This window comes from Phaseolus vulgaris, chromosome 9 (assembly GCF_000499845.2).
Source record: "Phaseolus vulgaris cultivar G19833 chromosome 9, P. vulgaris v2.0, whole genome shotgun sequence".
NCBI classification, from domain to species: Eukaryota; Viridiplantae; Streptophyta; class Magnoliopsida; order Fabales; family Fabaceae; genus Phaseolus; species Phaseolus vulgaris.
In genome coordinates, this window is record NC_023751.2 from 33,489,156 (window position 1) to 33,508,478 (window position 19,323).

At 34.7% G+C, this 19,323-nt stretch overlaps 1 protein-coding gene and 1 pseudogene across 1 annotated transcript; both read left to right on the top strand.

Moving 5' to 3' along the window:
* The first annotated feature begins 4,245 nt into the window (after positions 1-4,245).
* LOC137821384 (pectinesterase/pectinesterase inhibitor PPE8B-like) lies at positions 4,246-8,729 on the top strand. The gene is made up of 3 exons (XM_068625949.1): positions 4,246-4,989; positions 5,460-5,990; positions 7,692-8,729. The coding sequence occupies exons 1-3, from the start codon at positions 4,644-4,646 to the stop codon at positions 8,387-8,389; spliced, it is 1,575 nt and encodes a 524-aa protein (XP_068482050.1). The 5' UTR covers positions 4,246-4,643; the 3' UTR covers positions 8,390-8,729.
* Positions 8,730-12,149: 3,420 nt separating this feature from the next.
* On the top strand, positions 12,150-18,701 carry LOC137822423 (acetolactate synthase 3, chloroplastic-like; annotated as a pseudogene).
* Positions 18,702-19,323: the final 622 nt, after the last annotated feature.

The following is a 19,323-nucleotide window of genomic DNA, read 5'->3' on the forward strand; positions in this document are numbered from 1 at the left end:
TATTTCAAGCAATACCTTGCTTTGGTCATAAACAACCCATCCTGCAAAAAAAATTTGGAACTGGTGATCACGACACCCCCACATCCAGATATTCTAGTCTATGGTTCTATTGGAAATTTAAAACTAGCTTCCCTTACCTGAACTTTATCAAATGCTCACTAAGAGCTTCAATCCTATAATTGTTCAAAGGGCTTAACCTGCACCACAAAGTCCTAATAAAAATTCTAACTATATCACTAGGACCCTGAGCTAACATAGACTAATTATGAAGATAAAAACATCACATGCAATCTTAAACTAAAGGCAAACCTAACCAGATCAAAATTAACTCAAAGGAAAAGGAACCAGAATAAACTTACTCTATCTGAGATTTTGATATGGCATTCTTGTAGAGTTCACTTTTAGAAGTCCAATGGTGAACTCCGATCGTTGATCTGATGAGCGAGGAGGTTAAAATCTTAGAGAAAAAATGAGTGTTTAGAGAGATGATGGTTCTTTTAAAATAAAACTTGAATAACTGAATTTTTATTTATATATACTTTTCACTTTAATAATAAAATATTCAAGTGTCATTTTAATTGTACCACTTCTACTCTAAGACTAATTTTCTCGGTCCTTACATAAAATATGATATACAAACTTGTATACCAAAACAATGTATATTTCTATGTATGCTTCATAGATTACTTTGTTATTAGCCTGTCATTTTGTTTAGCTAGACAAACTTTATGTTTTGACTTATATGGTTAATTATGTTATTATTAGTTTATACACATTGTAATTTAGTTGCGAAATGAGAGAAATTATACACATATTTGTATTGATCACTTAACTTTTTTTTGTTTGAGGGTGTTTTTTTATAGATTGTTGTATTTATGTTCTTGTATGTGTTTATCAATAATTGATTTATAAATATACCACTTTTTCTTCAATACATCATTTCTTTGATATTTTTTTTACGCATTTTTGTTCTGTGCTCGTTAGATCGTCTAGTTTTCTTTACATGTTTTTTCATGAACTTCTTTATCGGATACCTAACAAACTATTATCAAGGTTTCAGTTCTAATTCTTTCTGCATCTGTTGGTGGTTGATTCTTGATCAAGATTAGTCTCTTTTATTTGTTTCTTTATCATGAAGAATATGTTCAAGAAAATGACCAACACGATTAAGATTGAGGAATTTACAGGAAAGAACAACTTTAATCTACGACACATCAAGACAAAAAAAAATCTTTGTTGAAAGAATAGGAGTTTGGATGCTCCTATCTAGTAGGATTGCACACTTGGAGAAGTTAGTTTTGAGAATTCAAAAGGATAAGGCTTATTTGCTAATCATTTTTGTCTCTTTTAGAGGAAATTCTTTACGAGGTAACAATTGAAGACACAACTTATGGGTTCTGGTTAAAGCTAAAGAAGTTATTCATGACAAAGTTTGTATGTAGTAAATTGTTTCTTAAAAAATAGTTGACTGAGATTTGCATGAAGGAGAGTTCATCCTTAAAGGAGCATCATGATGAAATAAATGAAATTGTAATGGATCTAAGGGGTATGGATGTGAAGATGAAGCATGAAGATCTAAGAGTGATCCTTAGGGGCAGTCTTCCCCCCTTCGATCATGAATTTTGTTAATCTTTTTAGTGTTGGTAAGTATTACATCACACTGAAGGATGTGAAGTCTTTCCTATATGATCATAACATTCAAACCAAGGAAAATGGAGGAATAAACGAATTTGGGTCATCTGGGTTTATAACATCTAATGTTGCTAAAGGTAGAGAAAAAAAAGAAAGAAAATGTTAAGATCAATCTCAAAAACATATAACACTACAAGGAAGAACTGATTCATTCAAAGAAAAATTGTCTTAAGAGATGGGACAAAGATTCTTTAGCTATTATGCCTCAAGATGGTTCAATATCTTATGAAGATCATCTAATGCTTGCAAAGCGATAACCTGAATTACTCTAAAGAACGAATTATAGGCTCTAATTGTACTTTCCATATGTGTCCAAACCAGAGTTGGATTTCTTTATATGAGTAAAGGGCTAGCGATAATGCTATGATGGACAATGAAAATCCCTGCAAAATTGTGAGCATTGAGTCTATAAAGATTTTCATGCAAGACTGTGTAATGAGGACATTTTATGATGTTCGTCATATTCTAGAATTGAAAACAAACTTGGTTTCAATGGGGGCACTAGATGCTAGTGGGCTCACTTATAATGTTGAAGATGTTGTGATGCAGGTGTATGAAAAAAGTAGTTTTATGGTAAAGTAGGGAAACATGGTGGAGGTATACAACGTTTATCTTTTACACGTTGAAGCAACTATCTAAAGCATCATCCAACCACATTGAAAGGTATTCTCAAGTACACAATTAGAGTTTGGAAAGGAGATCATATGGACACATCAAATAGTTTTCAACCAGTAGGATCTAAGTGGGTCTATAAAAAGAAGGTTTAATGTTGCGGTGTTAAAAATCTAATGTTGAAGTTAAACAATCTAAAGTATTTTATATTGAATCCATCATATATAAGGTTTTTCTAGTGGCCAAAGGGTAAATTCAAAAGGATGGAGTGGACTACATTGAGATTTTCTCACCTGTAGTCAACCACACCTCCATCAGGTTTCTACTATTGCTTGTGGCTTTCATGGATATGAAGTAGGAGTAACATGATATGACAACCTCTTTCCTCCATGGAAACATTGAGGACCATATTATGATGTCTTAATTAACTTGGAAGTTTTGAAGAACTAGAGAAGGAGAATTGGGTTTGCAAAATAAATAGGTCCTTCTATGGTTTAAATCAATCTTTAAGGCAATGGTACAAGAGGTTCGATGAATTCATTTTCTCTCATGAGTACTTCAAAAGATTGATGGGAATAAATTCAGAAGGTCCTAAATCGTTTTTGCATGAGTGGTGTCAAGCTAATTGCTACTCTATTAACATAGTCCATTGACTTATTTATAATAAGTACTACTCTATTAGAAGTCAAGAAGGAATACATGACTCACATTCCTTATAATAGTGCAATAGAGAGTCTTATGTATGTCATGATTTGCATTAGATTAAACATTGCTCAAGTAGTTAGTCTAATGAGCACTTACATGATTAATCCTAAAAAGAAACATCGACAAGTGGCAAAACATATACTTAAGGACCTTAAGGGTACGTTGACTATAGGACTCGTCTATGAAGAAGACATAACGACTAGTGTATAGCTATGGAGAAAAAAAAAATTAAATAATAAATAAAACTCTTATATAGTAGAGTTTATTTTTTGTGATTTGTTTTTAGAAATTAGAAATCCGCTTACATTTTATTTCATGTAAAAATATAGGTATAAATAGTAAAAATAGTTTGAATTGTAATTCCCTTGTTATTTGGTTAGTTTTTTTTTTTATGTTGTTCATAATTTTTTCGATAATTTCTTTATCAATGAATGATGTTGTTTCCTTCTAGTTACTTTTTACCAATCTAGTTGTTCAAACAAGTTTTTATTTACGGTATAAGTTTGATATTTCTTTTAGTTTGAATTACTTAGTAGACTTCAAACATAATGTTCATATCATTGAATCATATAGTTATACTGAGTTCAAGCTTTAGAACTTCAAAATCACATAAAAGAAAATTAAAAACCCTAAAGTCATGAGTAATCTTTAAAAGAACAAGGCAAATAAAATAGAATTAAAAAAATAAAGTGCTAATCCAAATTGTTCTTACCTTAGGTGCAATATTATTTTTAGAGTTTAAACAAATCAGGATCCTGAAAATTTAGTTATTGTCCTGCGCTCTAAATTAGACTCTCCCGTACAGTAATTTAAAGAAGACAGCCACGCATGGGTCTCTGGTGTTATTTTTTTTTTGCTTCAAACTTGTTCTTGCGTCCAAAAATGGAAATGGGACAGGGTTAACATTTCTTTGGTGGGTCACGTCAGAGGAAGAAGATCGTGATCGTTGCAGATCTTTCAGGGAAGGAAGTTCACACAGATGTCAAAATTGATTCGGCAGAAGCTGTACAATTCACTGTAGGCACTGGCCACAAATGCCCTTATAGATTTCTTGTTCGATCATCGAGAGTGACATGCCCACAAGAAACTATTAACAACAATCTACGTATCTAAAACTAAAGTAACTCTATAACTACTTCAAAATAAAATCTACAGAATAGACAGTAATTAGATTAAAGTCTGTTGTGACAACATTATTAAGGTTAATGGAAGTTTGTTCCACCAAGTGTTTACTTCAGAATAGCAACCTTAAAAGCTGGAACATAAATTTTATCCAATATAACAAGAAAGTGAGAGTATCTATGAAGTTTATGAGTGGATAGTCACCGCCGACACTGCAACAACTTAAACACCCCTTCCTTGTAGACCACCTTACTGTTCCGAAGCAAAGGTTGACTCACAAGGATTTTTAAAAAAAAGCTTTGAATTTTAGATACCTACATTCACATTAATGTGAAACAAAATAATTTTTTTTATACTATTTTTCCAAACTCTGCTGCAACACACCAGTTTGCCTTAAATTCCCTCACCTGCCCATCTAACCATTACATTCTGCACTATTTATTCCACTTTTCCTCTCTTTATAATATGCAACTCTCCTGAGCTTGTTACAACACAACACGGTTCTTCTCCCAATGGCGCTTTCTTCAACCAAATACTTATCTCCAACAGTGGCCACACAAACACTCATCTTCTTCTTCCTTTTGTTTTTTCCTACTGTGTTCACTGCCTCGCATGGCGGCAGCAGCAGCAGCATCAACCCCGTGGGATTCGAGTCTCTGAAGGTTTCGCCTTCTGAATTCGCGGGGACAGTGAAAACTGTGGTTGATGTGTTGCAAGATGTGACCTCTATCCTCTCTGAGTTTGGTTCCGGCTTCGGAGACTCGCTTCTTTCTAACGCCGTCTCTGATTGTCTAGATTTGCTTGACCTCTCCTCTGATGAACTTGATTGGTCTGTCTCTGCTACCCAGACGCCCCAAGGTATCATCTTCCTCTTCAAAACTTTGTCACTGTATCTCTACCATGTTTTTTCTTCACATTTATCTTTCGAAATCTCTGCTGAAAGATGAAAACGCATATACTAAGATTTCCAGTTCCATTATTCTTTAATTCTTTCTTACACAGAAATGCATTTTGAAAGGTAGAATAAGCAATTTTGGGCTTTTATCTTATTTTTATTTTCAGTCTAGTTCTCCGTTTTTCTTTTCGGTTTTAAAATTTGGTCGAGTATGTCAATTATCACAGTTTTTGACTGCTAAAGCTGTGTACTTTTTCAATTGTGTCCATTTTCAATTGGAATGACTTGACCAAGTTATAACTAAAGGTTAAAACCCAAATGGTGAGCACAAGTATCAAATTACTAATTTCAGCCATCTTAGAAGCAATATATTGGTATTGCAAAATTAAAGACAACTTTTTATTTTCTGAAACTTGTATACCTTATGTTGCAGGGAAGCATAACAGCACAGGAAACCTAAGTTCAGATTTGAGGACATGGGTAAGTGCTGCACTTGCGAACCAAGACACATGCATGGACGGATTCGACGGCACCAACGGCATTGTTAAGGGTTTAGTGTCCTCAGGGCTAGGCCAAGTGATGTCATTGCTGCAACAACTTCTTACACAGGTGAACCCCGTTTCGAACCACTTCCCTTTCCCTTCCACACAAGGGCAGTTTCCGTCGTGGGTTAAACCAGAGGACAGCAAGCTGCTCCAGGCAAATGGGGTGGTCGTGGATGCGGTGGTTTCCACCGATGGTACCGGGAACTTCACCAAGCTCATGGATGCAGTCATGGCTGCGCCTAATTACAGCATGAAACGCTACGTGATATTCGTGAAGAGAGGGGTTTACCATGAGAACGTTGAGATCAAGAAGAAGAAGTGGAACCTCATGATGATCGGAGAAGGCATAAGTGCCACTGTTATCACCGGTAACAGGAGCTTCATCGACGGTTGGACCACGTTCCGGTCAGCAACTTTTGGTAAGAACACTCCTCCATATACTTTACTTACATATAAAGTAGTATAAAGTAGGATGTAACAAGTTCCATAAATATTTTTAGAAAAAGAAAGTTTCGTAAGTTAAAATAAGTTATGTATACGACAATTTTTTTTTTACTATTTTTTAATTTATTTACGAATTAATTTTAATATATAATTTTTTTTTTCGTATTTTCAATCTAAAAATATTTTTGGAGAAATTCTTCTGTCCATATTTTTTTCTCCTTCGTTTAATTCTGAGGGCCCAATTTTTGGTATTTTCTTTTGTCATATTGGAGAGAATCGTACTGTTACAATTAGATATAACAAGTGATACATTCTTAATGATTTTGAATATGACATTAATAAAAAAATATTCTTTTAAAATTTGATTTTTTTTTTACTTATATATATATGTTAGGAAATTTAAATTTTTCATATAAATAATATTGAATAAGTCAATTCTTACTTCCAGAGAAGCCTATATTAGGATTTTTTTTCAGTTTTTATTGAATGAGGGTTTTAATCATATATAATCATTACTAATTTTATCATCATGTAAAAATATTATTATTATTATTATTATTATTATTATAATAATAATAATAATAGTAGTAGTAGTATGACGAAAATAAATTTAGATGTTATATTGAAAGAAATTTGATGTAAAAAACATTTAAAAAAAATGTTAAGTAACAAAATTAGCAATAATATTGTCTGTATAAGACAGTAATATAAAATTAAATCCTACAAATGCTTTGATTTATTTAAATGAATAATTTGTGGTGAAATATTTAATTTATAAGATAATGACATGCTAATCTCAGCAAGAACATTGACTTAGTATGAATTATTTTGTGCATGTTTTTGTAATACTGAAGGAGACCTAAAGTTGACTGCTATTACCTATTTGGAGGAGCATCACAATAGATAACATTAACTTAACAAATTAATATAATAATATTTTAATTATAGTTAATTTATTTTTTAATTAAAAATATTATTATAATATGTTGTGAAGTATTTATTGTGTAGTTGTTGCCGATAAAAATAAATAAATTCTGTGATTATGAAAGAAGTTTTTTCCATTCCCGAGGTTAGGTATATCCTACCATATTACAAGTGTGTGTAGGAGCACACACATGAGATGTTTACCATACCTACAAACATGATACATGCATCCCCACTTAAGAGGTGAAAGAAAAAGAAAGAACCACAGAAAATAAAATAAAATAAAATTAGAAAAAGTAATCGTAGTGTGTGCTATGATAAAAAAAAAGAATTAAGTATTTTGAACACAGAAGAATAGTTTAATTAAAAAAATTATGAAAGATAATTTCGACGGAATTAGTTATCGTACTTTATTGATAAAGCTGATGAAACAACTGCATATGATTAATGTAGTTATTAGAAATATGAGGAAAATAGAAAGAGATGAAGTTAGTGTTAAGTTGAAGATGTTGTACGTGAGAAAAAAAAAGTACGTTGTTACGTATGATTCATCCAATGCAAAGTTGGCAAGTTGGCCCTACTATTTAAACGCTAACCACGTACTAACATATTATTAATCCATGAATGCAAGTATTAATGATGAAAATAAATGTGCATGTGCTGCATTAATTACGTTCATGAGACCAAAAAACACTTTTATTTTTTATATTTTTAGTTATTTATTTATTTATGTGGTTGGTTTGCATGAGTAGCTGTGAGTGGCAGAGGATTCATAGCACGAGACATTACCTTCCAGAACACAGCAGGACCAGAAAAGCACCAAGCGGTGGCACTGAGATCAGACTCTGACCTCTCTGTATTCTACCGATGTGGGATTTTTGGTTACCAAGACAGCCTTTATACTCACACCATGCGCCAATTCTACAGAGAATGCAGAATCAGTGGCACTGTGGATTTCATATTTGGTGATGCCACTGCCATTTTCCAAAACTGCCACATAGAGGTCAAAAAAGGGTTGCCAAATCAAAAGAACACCATCACAGCTCAAGGAAGGAAAACCCCTGATGAACCAACTGGTTTCTCAATCCAGTTTTGCAACATTTCTGCTGATTCTGACCTTGTGAACTCGGTTAACTCCACCCACACATACCTTGGCAGACCCTGGAAACCATATTCCAGAACAGTTTTCATGCAGTCTTACATCAGTGATGTGTTGAGCCCAGAAGGGTGGTTGGAGTGGAATGGGGACTTTGCCTTGGACACATTATACTATGCAGAGTACTTGAATTATGGGCCTGGTGCTGGTGTTGCTAACCGAGTGAAATGGCCAGGGTACCATGTGATGAATAATTCTAGCCAGGCTAGTAATTTCACAGTATCACAATTTATTGAGGGGAATCTTTGGCTACCTTCAACTGGTGTAACCTTCACATCTGGATTGGAAGAATGAAATTGAAACACTGCCAAATCTTTCATGTCCTTGTTGTACTTTGCTTATTCAAAGTGTTTTTTTCAGAGCAAAGAACCAGATGAAATGTAAAAAATGGTGGTGGGTAGGTGTTCAATTTCATTAATTTGTACTTTGGCTATTTAATATTTTTCTGTTTGGTCTCGGAATTGGGTGTTCCTCAATGTTGTGCTGCACGATACAACTTGAATAAGCTTAAAGAAGTGCCTTGTGTATTGTTTCGTAGTAGGAAAATGTTTGGTAGGTAGTTCTTGATACCCAGAGAAAAAGAGTACTGTTAAAATGTTTGTAAACAAAGATATTACAAGAATTGTTACATGAAGTCATTTTCGCACTTTTCTCATTAGGTGAAAAGCTCTTTTTTCTTGAGGCATTAAGGGAAGCCTTTATCCCTTGTGGTGTCAAATAGTTTTTTATGGTCGGTACTATGGGGATCTACTAAGAGATTGTACTGAATGTTATTAACATACGCTCTGATATTATGTCGTAACAGATAATTTATAATCATGTTCATAAGTCGTTGATGTATGGCTTCAAACACTTAGTCATTGTATTTAGTATCTCATTTCATCTTATTAGGAGCTACCATGCAAAATGTGACATAGTAACGAACACATGATTTCACAATTGGTGAAAATAACAAGTAGGTTAGATGCACATAAGTGATTTATACACCCATTTAATAAATGAATCAATACCTCATTGACTTTGAGTTCATTTTCAAGAAGATTATGTTAAGGTTACTTTCTTACCAATGGAAACTAATCATACATAATAAAAGTTTAGTCCTCGTATGTCTAGAATTTCTCTTATAAAAGGTTAAGACAAAGGATCGGGATATATATTAACACCACAAACAATAAAAAAAACATACATTTTACAAATCAATAAAACAATATTTTAATCATATTTAATTTATTTTTTAATTTTAAATATTATTATATTTTTGAGTCCTGATATATTGACATCCTCGACAGTAACACACATTCGACGTTGCAAACATGGCAATGACGTGACAGAGTAAGATTGCACGCGAATGAGCAGCGCGAGCTTCAAAATAGGGTAAAAAAGAATATATTACATTGGTTCTTAGAAACAACCGGTGTAATATTATTTTTTTTTACTCAGAATTACCCATATTACATCGGTTAAGTCATCAAACCGATGTAATATATGGCCCATATTAAAAAAAATTGAATTTTTGTTTCATAAAGAGTGAGTGGGTCATAAATGTCACATAGGTAACCACTTACAGACACACGGGTAACCAGTTTTGTGTGTGCCAGTATATGTGGAGAAACCTACATCGGCTAAGCCATCTAACCGATGTAATATATGGTTTTTATTGAAAAAAATTGATTTTTTTTCATGAAGAGTGGGTGACCATAAACGTCACATAGGTAACCACTTACAGACACACGGGGTAACCAGTTTTGTGTGTGCCAGTATATGTGGAGAAACCTACATCGGTTAAGCCATCTAACCGATGTAATATATGGTTTTTATTAAAATAAAATTGATTTTTTTTCATGAAGAGTGCCATAAACGTCACATATGTAACCACTTACAGACACACGGGTAATCAGTTTTGCGTGTGCCAGTATATGTGGAGGAACCTGTGGCTAGGTAGTTATGGTAGGGTTATTACATCGGTTAAGTCATCTAACCGATGTAATATATGATTCTTATTAAAAAAATTGAATTTTTTTTTCATGAAGAGTGGGTAATCATAAACGTCACCTAAGTAACCACTTACGCACACGGGTAACCAGTTTTGCGTGTGTCACATAAGTAACCACTTATAGACACACGGGTAGCCAATTTTGCGTGTGCTACGGGTCATATATTATAATATAGATGCCAATGTCACATCCTCACCAAATGTCATGTTTGCAGCGTCAATTAATATCACGCAAGCAGTGTCAAGTCTATGTTAGTGACAAAGGGTGTTAATAAAAGATTTTTCTATATTATTATAATGTGGTGTCAATTTTGGCTCAATTACCTATCTAGCACCATTTACTCTTTTATTTCCCCATCTAGCACCCTTTTATTTTTATTTCCCTATTTAGCACCCTTTTGTTTTTATTTCCCTGTCTAGCACCCTTTTATTTTTTATTTCCCTATCTAGCACCATTTCAAAAATAAATTAAAAAATAATAAATTAAAAAATTTGATAATTTTAATATTAAATGCATTAAAAAATAAATATTTTTAATGTTTAAAATAGTTATAAATATAATTAATGAATAAAGAAATGAGTTTCTACAAAATAAAAAAGTAATAAATTAAAAATGTTTAGTTTAAAATTATTTTTTTTAAGAATGAAGAAAATAAAAAAAATTAAACTTTACAACAACATAAAAGTTGAATCTATAAACATAAATTAGTATTTATTTTTATTATTATTGATGATGTAATCATGTTAATTTCAAGTAAAAAATACATGACATAATTATAAAAAAATCAAAGTCAATTAGTATTAATTAATAGTGACACAAATAATATTGAAGTGTTTACCCTAAATGCAAAATCCTAAAAAAAACTAATGCAATTGCTACACTTAATGCTTAAAAATAAGAAAAAAATGAAATAAATAAATAAATATAGAAAATAAAAACAACAACATTACAATAGGTCTTTCATCTTACGAAAGACTATTTGATGGAACTCATAAATGAAGAGTATTGACATGCATACACTGGTCAAATACTCTGTCCAAGTCCCCACATGAAAAGAATCTCAAAGGTGAGGCCTAAGTCAAGTCGAATAAGGACTGATATGGATATAAAAGAACAAAATGATCAAACAAAAAATATTCATATTGTCAAATATCAGGACACACAAAAAACACAGGTCCCAACATTACTGGATTGTGCACTTCTCGTCATTAATTATATTTCATTTCTAACAAACTATTTAATGTAACATTGAAGAAAATATTAAATAAATGATAATCTTTTATTTATTTTTCTTTACATGATCAACATATACTTATTTAGTATCGCCTTATATTTTTTTTTCTGTCATTCTTTATTTATTTTTTATTTTTGTTTTTATTTTATTGTTGTTGTTTTTATTTTCTATACTTATTTATTTTTTCATTTTTTCTTCTCATTTTTAAGCATTAAGTGTAACATTTGCATTAGTTTTTTTTTAGGATTTTGCATTTAGGGTAGACATTTCAATATTATTTGTGTCCACTATTAATTAATACTAATTGACTTTGGTTTTTTTTGTAATTATGTGTTGTATTTTTACTTGAAATTAACATGATTACATCATCAATAATAATAAAAATAAATACTAATTTGTGTTTATAGATTCAACTTTTATGTTGTTGTAGGGTTTAATTTTTTATTTTCTTCATTTAAAAAAAATTAAACTAAACATTTTTAATTTATTACTTTTTTATTTTTATTTTGTAAAAATTCATTTTTTTATTCATTAATTATATTTCTAATTATTTTAAACATTATAAATATTTATTTTTTAATGCATTCAAAATTAAAATTATAAAAAGTTTGATATTTTTATTTATTTTTGAAATGGTGCTAGATAGAGAAATAAAAACTAAAAAAATGCTAAAAAAATAAAAAAAATACTAAATAGAAAAAGAAAAATACTAGATAGAAAAATAAAAGTGAAAAGGTGAAGAATTTGAAATTGATTCTTAATTCTTCTTCCTCTCTATATAATCATTTCCATGCAGATGGTGTGTTCATAGAACTGTCAGTTCACAATGGCAGCCACTGCTTCTTCGAGAATCCCATTTTCTGCTTCTTCCAGAACCCCATTTTCTGCTTCTTCTTCCTACTCGGCATTCCTTAAATGCACTGTCAGATCCACCATCCTTCTCCCTTACCCAACCCTCACCAAGCCCTCTCACGCTCACCCACTCGCAATCTCATTCTGCCACCCCAGGCCTCCGGCAGCTACACCATCTGCCTTGGTCGTGTCGCCCTCGGCCGCTGACCCCTTCCTCTCGCGGTTCGCGCCAGGCAAGATGCGCAAGGGCGCCGACATCCTCGTGGAGGCGCTGGAGCGGCACGGCGTCACCACCGTCTTCGCGTACCCCGGCGGCGCGTCGATGGAGATCCACCAGGCACTCACGCGTACCCTAGCCATTCGCAACGTGCTCCCACGCCACGAGCAGGGCGGCGTGTTCGCGGCTGAGGGCTACGCGTGGTCGACGGGGTTCCCCGGCGTGTGCATCTCCTCCTCCGGCCCCGGCGCCACAAATCTAGTGAGTAGCCTAGCGGACGCGATGATGGACAGCGTGCCGGTGGTGACCATCACTGGGCAGGTCCCGCGGAGAATGCTCGGTACCAACGCCTTCCAAGAAATCCCCATCGTGGAAGTTACCAGTACCATCACCAAACACAACTACCTCATCCTCGACGTCGACGACATTCCTCGGGTCGTGAGCGAGGCCTTCTTCCTTGCCACTTCGGGCCGGCCTGGCCCAGTCCTGATCGACGTCCCCAAAGACGTTCAGGAGCAACTTGCAGTTCCTAGTTGGGACCTTCCGGTTATGCTCCCCGGGTACACCGCCAGGCTGCCCAAGCTCTCCAGCGAGGCCCAATTGGGACTGATTGCCAGACTCATATTGGAGGCCAAGAAACCTGTTTTGTACGTGGGAGGTGGCTCTTTGAACTCCAGCGCCGAGTTAAAGCAGTTTGTAGAACTCACTGGGATTCCCGTTGCCAGCACTTTGATGGGCCTCGAAACTTTTCCTATTGGCCACGAGCATTCCCTTTAAATATGTTGGGGATGCATCTTAATATATTTAATTTTCTATTTTAAATTATTGGGCTTTGTTTGTTTGATCCAACTTTCCTTTTTCTGTTTCAGCTAGGTTTTAATCTTTTTCTTATATATACACCATGTATTTTACTCTCTAGTATACAAGTGAATAAAAGTTTTTTTTATATTTATTTTTCTCTCTACAATTAGGGTTCATCAAAACCTCTCTTTCTTCATTACGATTACGTGCTACGCTATATTAAAGCATCACAAATATTCATCTTCATTTACTGTAATATGGTATCAGAGCTCTTCGAATGAAGAGTTCTACTGCGCTTCTCTCTGATTTTTATTTCCCTCTTTGTTGTTCTTGGTTATTCTTTTTTTTTTCTGTTCTCTTTCAAAATCTTGATTGGTTTTAAAAATCTTTTAGGCAATGTTTAATGAAAACCCTAGTCTTCATAGTCTTAATAGTAGTCACACTATTACATGCAATTTTTGTGGTAAATATGGTCATACTGAGGCTGTTTGTTTTCACAAAGTGGGTTTTCCTGGTAATGTTAAAACCTCAAAGTTTTCTTTTACTAGAAAAGTCTGCACTTTTTGTAATCGTCTTGGCCACACTGTTGACACCTGTTATAAAAAGCATGGGTTCCCTCCTGGCTACAAATTCACCAATTGGACATCCCAAGCCAATAATATGATTACTACTGACACTTTTTCTGAGCTTTTTCCTAAAGAACAGGATGTAAAGGGGATTCAACTTACATCACAACAGTGTCAATTCCTTACCAACATTTTGCGTCAGCAAAACCTTGAGGATCCTGCCTCTCACACTCAAATTAATCAAGTCGGCAGCATCTCTACGGATGAAATCCCCAATACTGAGCATTCTTCAACAGGTAAGTTTCTCTCTTCACTATCTTCTATAAAAGAATCTTGGATTATTGATTCTGGTGCCACTGATCATGTTTGTCACAATTTGAACGTATTTACTACTTATACTAAAATTAAACCTGTCTTAATTAGTCTTCCAAATGGCCAAACTGTTTATGCCACATATTCTGGTTCAGTACGTTTTTCTGATCAGTTTTATTTGTCTGATGTGTTATACGTGCCTCATTTTCAATTAAACTTAATATCTGTTTCTAAACTCACACACCAACTTAAATGCACTTTAACTTTCACTTCAACCCACTGCATTATACAAGACAATCTCACTCAAGAGAGGATTGGTACAGTTAAAGCCACTGCTGGCTTGTATCTTGTCACTACCTTGCCTGCTTCTAGTCAATCTAAACCGCATTGTTTTGCTCCTTTTATTAATTGTAATATCACAGACAAAACACTATGGCATTATAGACTAGGACACCCTTCACATGAAAGATTACATGTCTTAAGCAAACAATACTCTTTTATTACTGTTGATACTCATCATGTATGTGACACTTGTAGTCGTGCAAAACAGAGAAAACTTCCTTTCACTTTAAGTAATACTGTTACCTCTGCTATTTTTGATCTTGTACACTTTGATATTTGGGGACCATGTTCCATAATTTCTATGCAAGGTTTTCGTTATTTCTTGACTATTGTTGATGATTACTCGCGTTATACTTGGGTTATTCTGTTGCATAACAAATCTGAAGTGCGTCAGCACATCATTAACTTCACTGTTTTCGTTCAAAATCATTTCAAAACTAATATCAAAACGATTCGTACTGACAATGGTGTTGAGTTTGCTATGTCAAATTTTTATGCTTCAAAGGGAATTATACATAAAAAATCTTGTGTTGAAACACCACAACAAAATGGCATTGTAGAACGTAAACATCAGCACATACTAAATGTAACCCGGGCTTTACTTTTTCAAGCAAATCTTCCTCCTATTTTTTGGGAATTTGCTGTAAATCATGTTGTTTTCTTAATAAATGCTATTCCTACTCCATTACTTGATAACATCACTCCTCATGAAAAGTTGTTTGGAAAACCATATGACATTTCCTTTCTAAAAGTGTTTGGTTGTCTTTGTTATGCTAGTACCATTACTGCACATAGGAAAAAATTAGATGATAGATCTATCAAAGGTATTTTTCTTGGCTTCCCGCAAAATACAAAAGGTTATATTATCTTAAATTTAAAGTTTCATAGCATAGAGATATCAAGACATGTAATCTTTCATGAAAACCACTTTCCATATAAATTGGACAGTGGCTTGCCTAAGGACCCTAACACTTTATCTCTCCCTATTTCTAATGCATATAATTCTGCTTTTGATTTTTTTTCTGATACTGCACCTCCTGTCGAGCCATGTGCTTCTACTCCTGCACCCAATATTGTTCCTCCATCAGCCTCATTATCCTATGATCTTCCAACAAATAGTGCCTCTGCTCCTGCATCCAACATTGCACCTCCATCAGAATTATCACCGCCTGCATCTCCAGAAAGCATCTCACCCCAATTTCCAAGAAGATCAGCTCGTCTTCACCGACAACCTGCCTATCTTGCAGATTTCCACACTGCAACCAACACTGTAAGTAGTAGATATCCTATTCATAATTACTTGTCTTACAATTCCTTATCTTCCAATTTTAGAAATGTTATTTCCTCTATCAATTCTCATCCTGAACCTCGGACATATAACGAAGCCTCCAAACATGCTTCTTGGCAATCTGCCATGCAAGATGAGCTTCAAGCTCTTGCTGCTAACAATACTTGGCAACTTACCCCTCTCCCTCCAGAAAAGAAAATTATTGGTTGTAAATGGGTATATAAAATCAAATACCATTCTGATGGCACTGTTGAGCGCCACAAAGCTAGAGTTGTTGCCAAAGGGTTTACCCAACTTGAAGGACTTGATTTCTTAGACACTTTTGCACCTGTTGCTAAACTCACTACCCTCCGCCTTCTGCTTGCTATTGCCACTACCAAAAATTGGATTTTAAAACAACTTGATGTCAATAATGCATTTCTTCATGGTGATCTCCATGAAGAGATATACATGACCCCCCCACCTGGCCTCTCTCTTCCTTCTCCCCAGCATGTTTGCAAGCTTCAACGGTCTTTGTATGGCCTTCGTCAAGCTGGTCGCCAATGGTATGCCAAACTTTCTACTTTTCTTTTATCAACTAATTACTCTATTTTTGTTGCTGATCACTCTCTTTTTCTCTTAAATATAATAATGATAAACTCACTGTTATTCTTGTTTATGTTGATGACTTGCTCTTAACTGGTGATGACACGGAGGAAATCAATACAATTACTGCATCCCTTCACCATCACTTCAAGATAAAAAATTTAGGTAATCTCACTTACTTTTTGGGACTGGAAATTGCTCGCAACAGTACTAGTCTTCATTTAAGTTAACGCAAGTATACTCTTATCTCCTTCAAGAAACTGGCATGCTTGACTCTGCACCTGTGGCCACTCCTATGACTCACACCTCCCGTCTCTCTCCCGACCAAGGCTCCCCTCTCGATGCTGATGCCACTTCTCAATACAGAAGACTTCTTGGACGTCTAATTTACTTAACCAACACGCGACCAGACATCGCCTTCGCTGTCCACAATTTAAGCCAATTCATATCTGCACCCACAACTCATCATCAGCAAGCTGTCTCACGTCTTTTGCGTTACCTCAAGGGCACCCCTGGTGAAGGACTATATTTTTCTCACACTAGTTCACTTCACCTTTGTGGTTTTAGTGACTCTGACTGGGCAACATGTCCTACCACACGCAAATCTGTCACTGGATATTCCATCTACTTAGGAGACTCCCTAATATCATGGAAATCAAAGAAGCAGTCAACTATCTCCCACAGCTCCTCTGAAGCCGAGTATAGAGCCCTTGCCACCACCACATGTGAGTTACAATGGTTGTCTTACCTCCTTCAGGATTTACATCTTCCTCTCTCCCAGCCTGCAACCCTGTACTGTGACAACAAATCTGCCCTTCAAATAGCTTCCAATCAAGTTTTTCATGAACGAACCAAGCCTATCGAAATTGATTGCCACCTAGTTCGTGAAAAACTTAACTCTTGTCTCCTCAAACTACTACCCATTACTTCTGCAATGCAAGTTGCTGACATATTCACCAAGCCCCTTGCTTCCGCACAATTCTCTACTCTCAAATCCAAGCTGGGCCTGACAAATATCTACTCCCCAGCTTGAGGGCGTGTTAATATATTTAATTTTCTATTTTAAATTATTGGGCTTTGTTTGTTTGACCCAACTTTCCTTTTTCTGTTTCAGCTAGGTCTTAATCTTTTTCTTATATATACACCATGTATTTTGCTCTCTAATATACAAGTGAATAAAAGTTTCTTTTATATTTATTTATTTTTCTCTCTACAATTAGGGTTCATCAAAACCTCTATTTCTTCATTACGATTACGTGCGATTACGTACGCTACATTAAAGCATCACATCAGACAAGGAATATTCATCTTCATTTACTGTAATAATGCATGGTACTGTTTATGCCAACTATGCTCTTGATAAGAGTGATTTGTTGCTTGCATTTGGGGTAAGGTTTGACGACCGTGTCACGGGGAAGATCGAGGCTTTTGCTAGTAGGGCTAAGATTGTTCACATTGATATTGATTCCGATGAGCTTGGGAAGATTAAGCAGCCACACGTATCGGTTTGTGGAGATTTGAAGTTGGCATTGCAGGGGATTAATAGGATTTTGGAGGATATGGGGGTGAAGGGTAAGCTTGATCTTGGAGCTTGGAGAGAAGAAATTAATGTGCAGAAAGAAAAGTTTCCTTTGAGCTATAAAACGTTTGATGATGAGATTTCTCCTCAGTACGCAATTGAGGTTCTTGATGAGTTGACAAATGGGGATGCTATTATAACCACTGGGGTAGGGCAGCATCAGATGTGGGCTGCACAATTCTACAAGTACAAGAGCCCTAGACAGTGGTTGACGTCAGGGGGTTTTGGAGCCATGGGTTTTGGATTGCCTGCGGCTATGGGTGCTGCTGTTGCCAACCCTGGTGCTGTGGTGGTTGACATTGATGGGGATGGGAGTTTCCTAATGAATGTTCAGGAGTTGGCCACTGTAAGAGTGGAGAATCTCCCTGTTAAGATATTGTTGTTGAATAATCAGCACTTGGGTATGGCGGTTCAGTGGGAGGATCGGTTCTACAAGGGCAACAGAGGTCACAGCTATCTGGGAGATCCCTCTAGGGAGAATGAGATATTCCCAAACATGCTAAAGTTTGCAGATGCTTGTGGGATACCCGCTGTGCGTGTGATGAAGAAGGAAGAGCTCAGAGCGGCAATTCAGAAAATGTTGGAGACCCCTGGTCCTTATCTTCTTGATGTCATAGTTCCATATCCGGAACACGTGTTGCCCATGATTCCCACTAATGGATCCTTTGAGGATGTGATTACTGAGGGTGATGGTAGAACAAGGTACTGATTGGCAACACCAAGTGTTCCTGGTGCTTCTTTTGTAAAATATATATCAGTGTCTTCCTAGTTGCAGGGTTGGCAGCATCATAATTTCTAGTTGTTGTTTTTGGTAGTAAGAGTATTTTTTTTTCCTTTTATTTAACTTGTCATATGCAGTGGTGACTATCCCTAGTTCTATTTAACTTGTCATAATATGCAGTGGTGACTGTCCCTAGGTCTATGTACTGTACCTCTGGGTTTTGTTGTAGTAATGAGACTAAAGATAATATGCTTTGTCACAAATATAAGTAGTTGTGAAAGGAGTGTATGAGTGCTAATACATCTAAAATATAAAATTAAAATATTAAAAATAAATAATAATTTAATTACTAATTATATGAGTGCATGAATATTATATATACTACGAAAACATATGTAATATATATATATATATATATAATATTAAAAAAATGATGTTTTTTCTTTTACTAGAATTAGTTTAGATTCACATTAAAAAATATATAATCTACTATTAATGTTTAAATTTAAGTAAACAAGATAAGAATGGTAATACTTATACTTGAACCTTTAACTCAATATTTAAAGGATAAAATTAATTACCAAGACATATCAGTTGAATTAATTTAATTTATTAAAATAAATTATATTATCTAATTGTGTAACTTAAATTTAAAATAATTATTTGATTAAAAAGTATTTTAATTATATTTTTAATTAAGAAAAAAATATTTAAAATTAAAAAAAAATATATTTAAA

Coding starts and splice junctions, on each gene's coding strand:
- LOC137821384 (XM_068625949.1), top strand. CDS start 4,644: ATGGCGCTTTCTTCAACCAAATACTTATCTCCAACAGTGGCCACACAA. Junction 4,990..5,459: donor TGCTACCCAGACGCCCCAAG/GTATCATCTTCC, acceptor CTTATGTTGCAG/GGAAGCATAACAGCACAGGA. Junction 5,991..7,691: donor GTTCCGGTCAGCAACTTTTG/GTAAGAACACTC, acceptor TTGCATGAGTAG/CTGTGAGTGGCAGAGGATTC.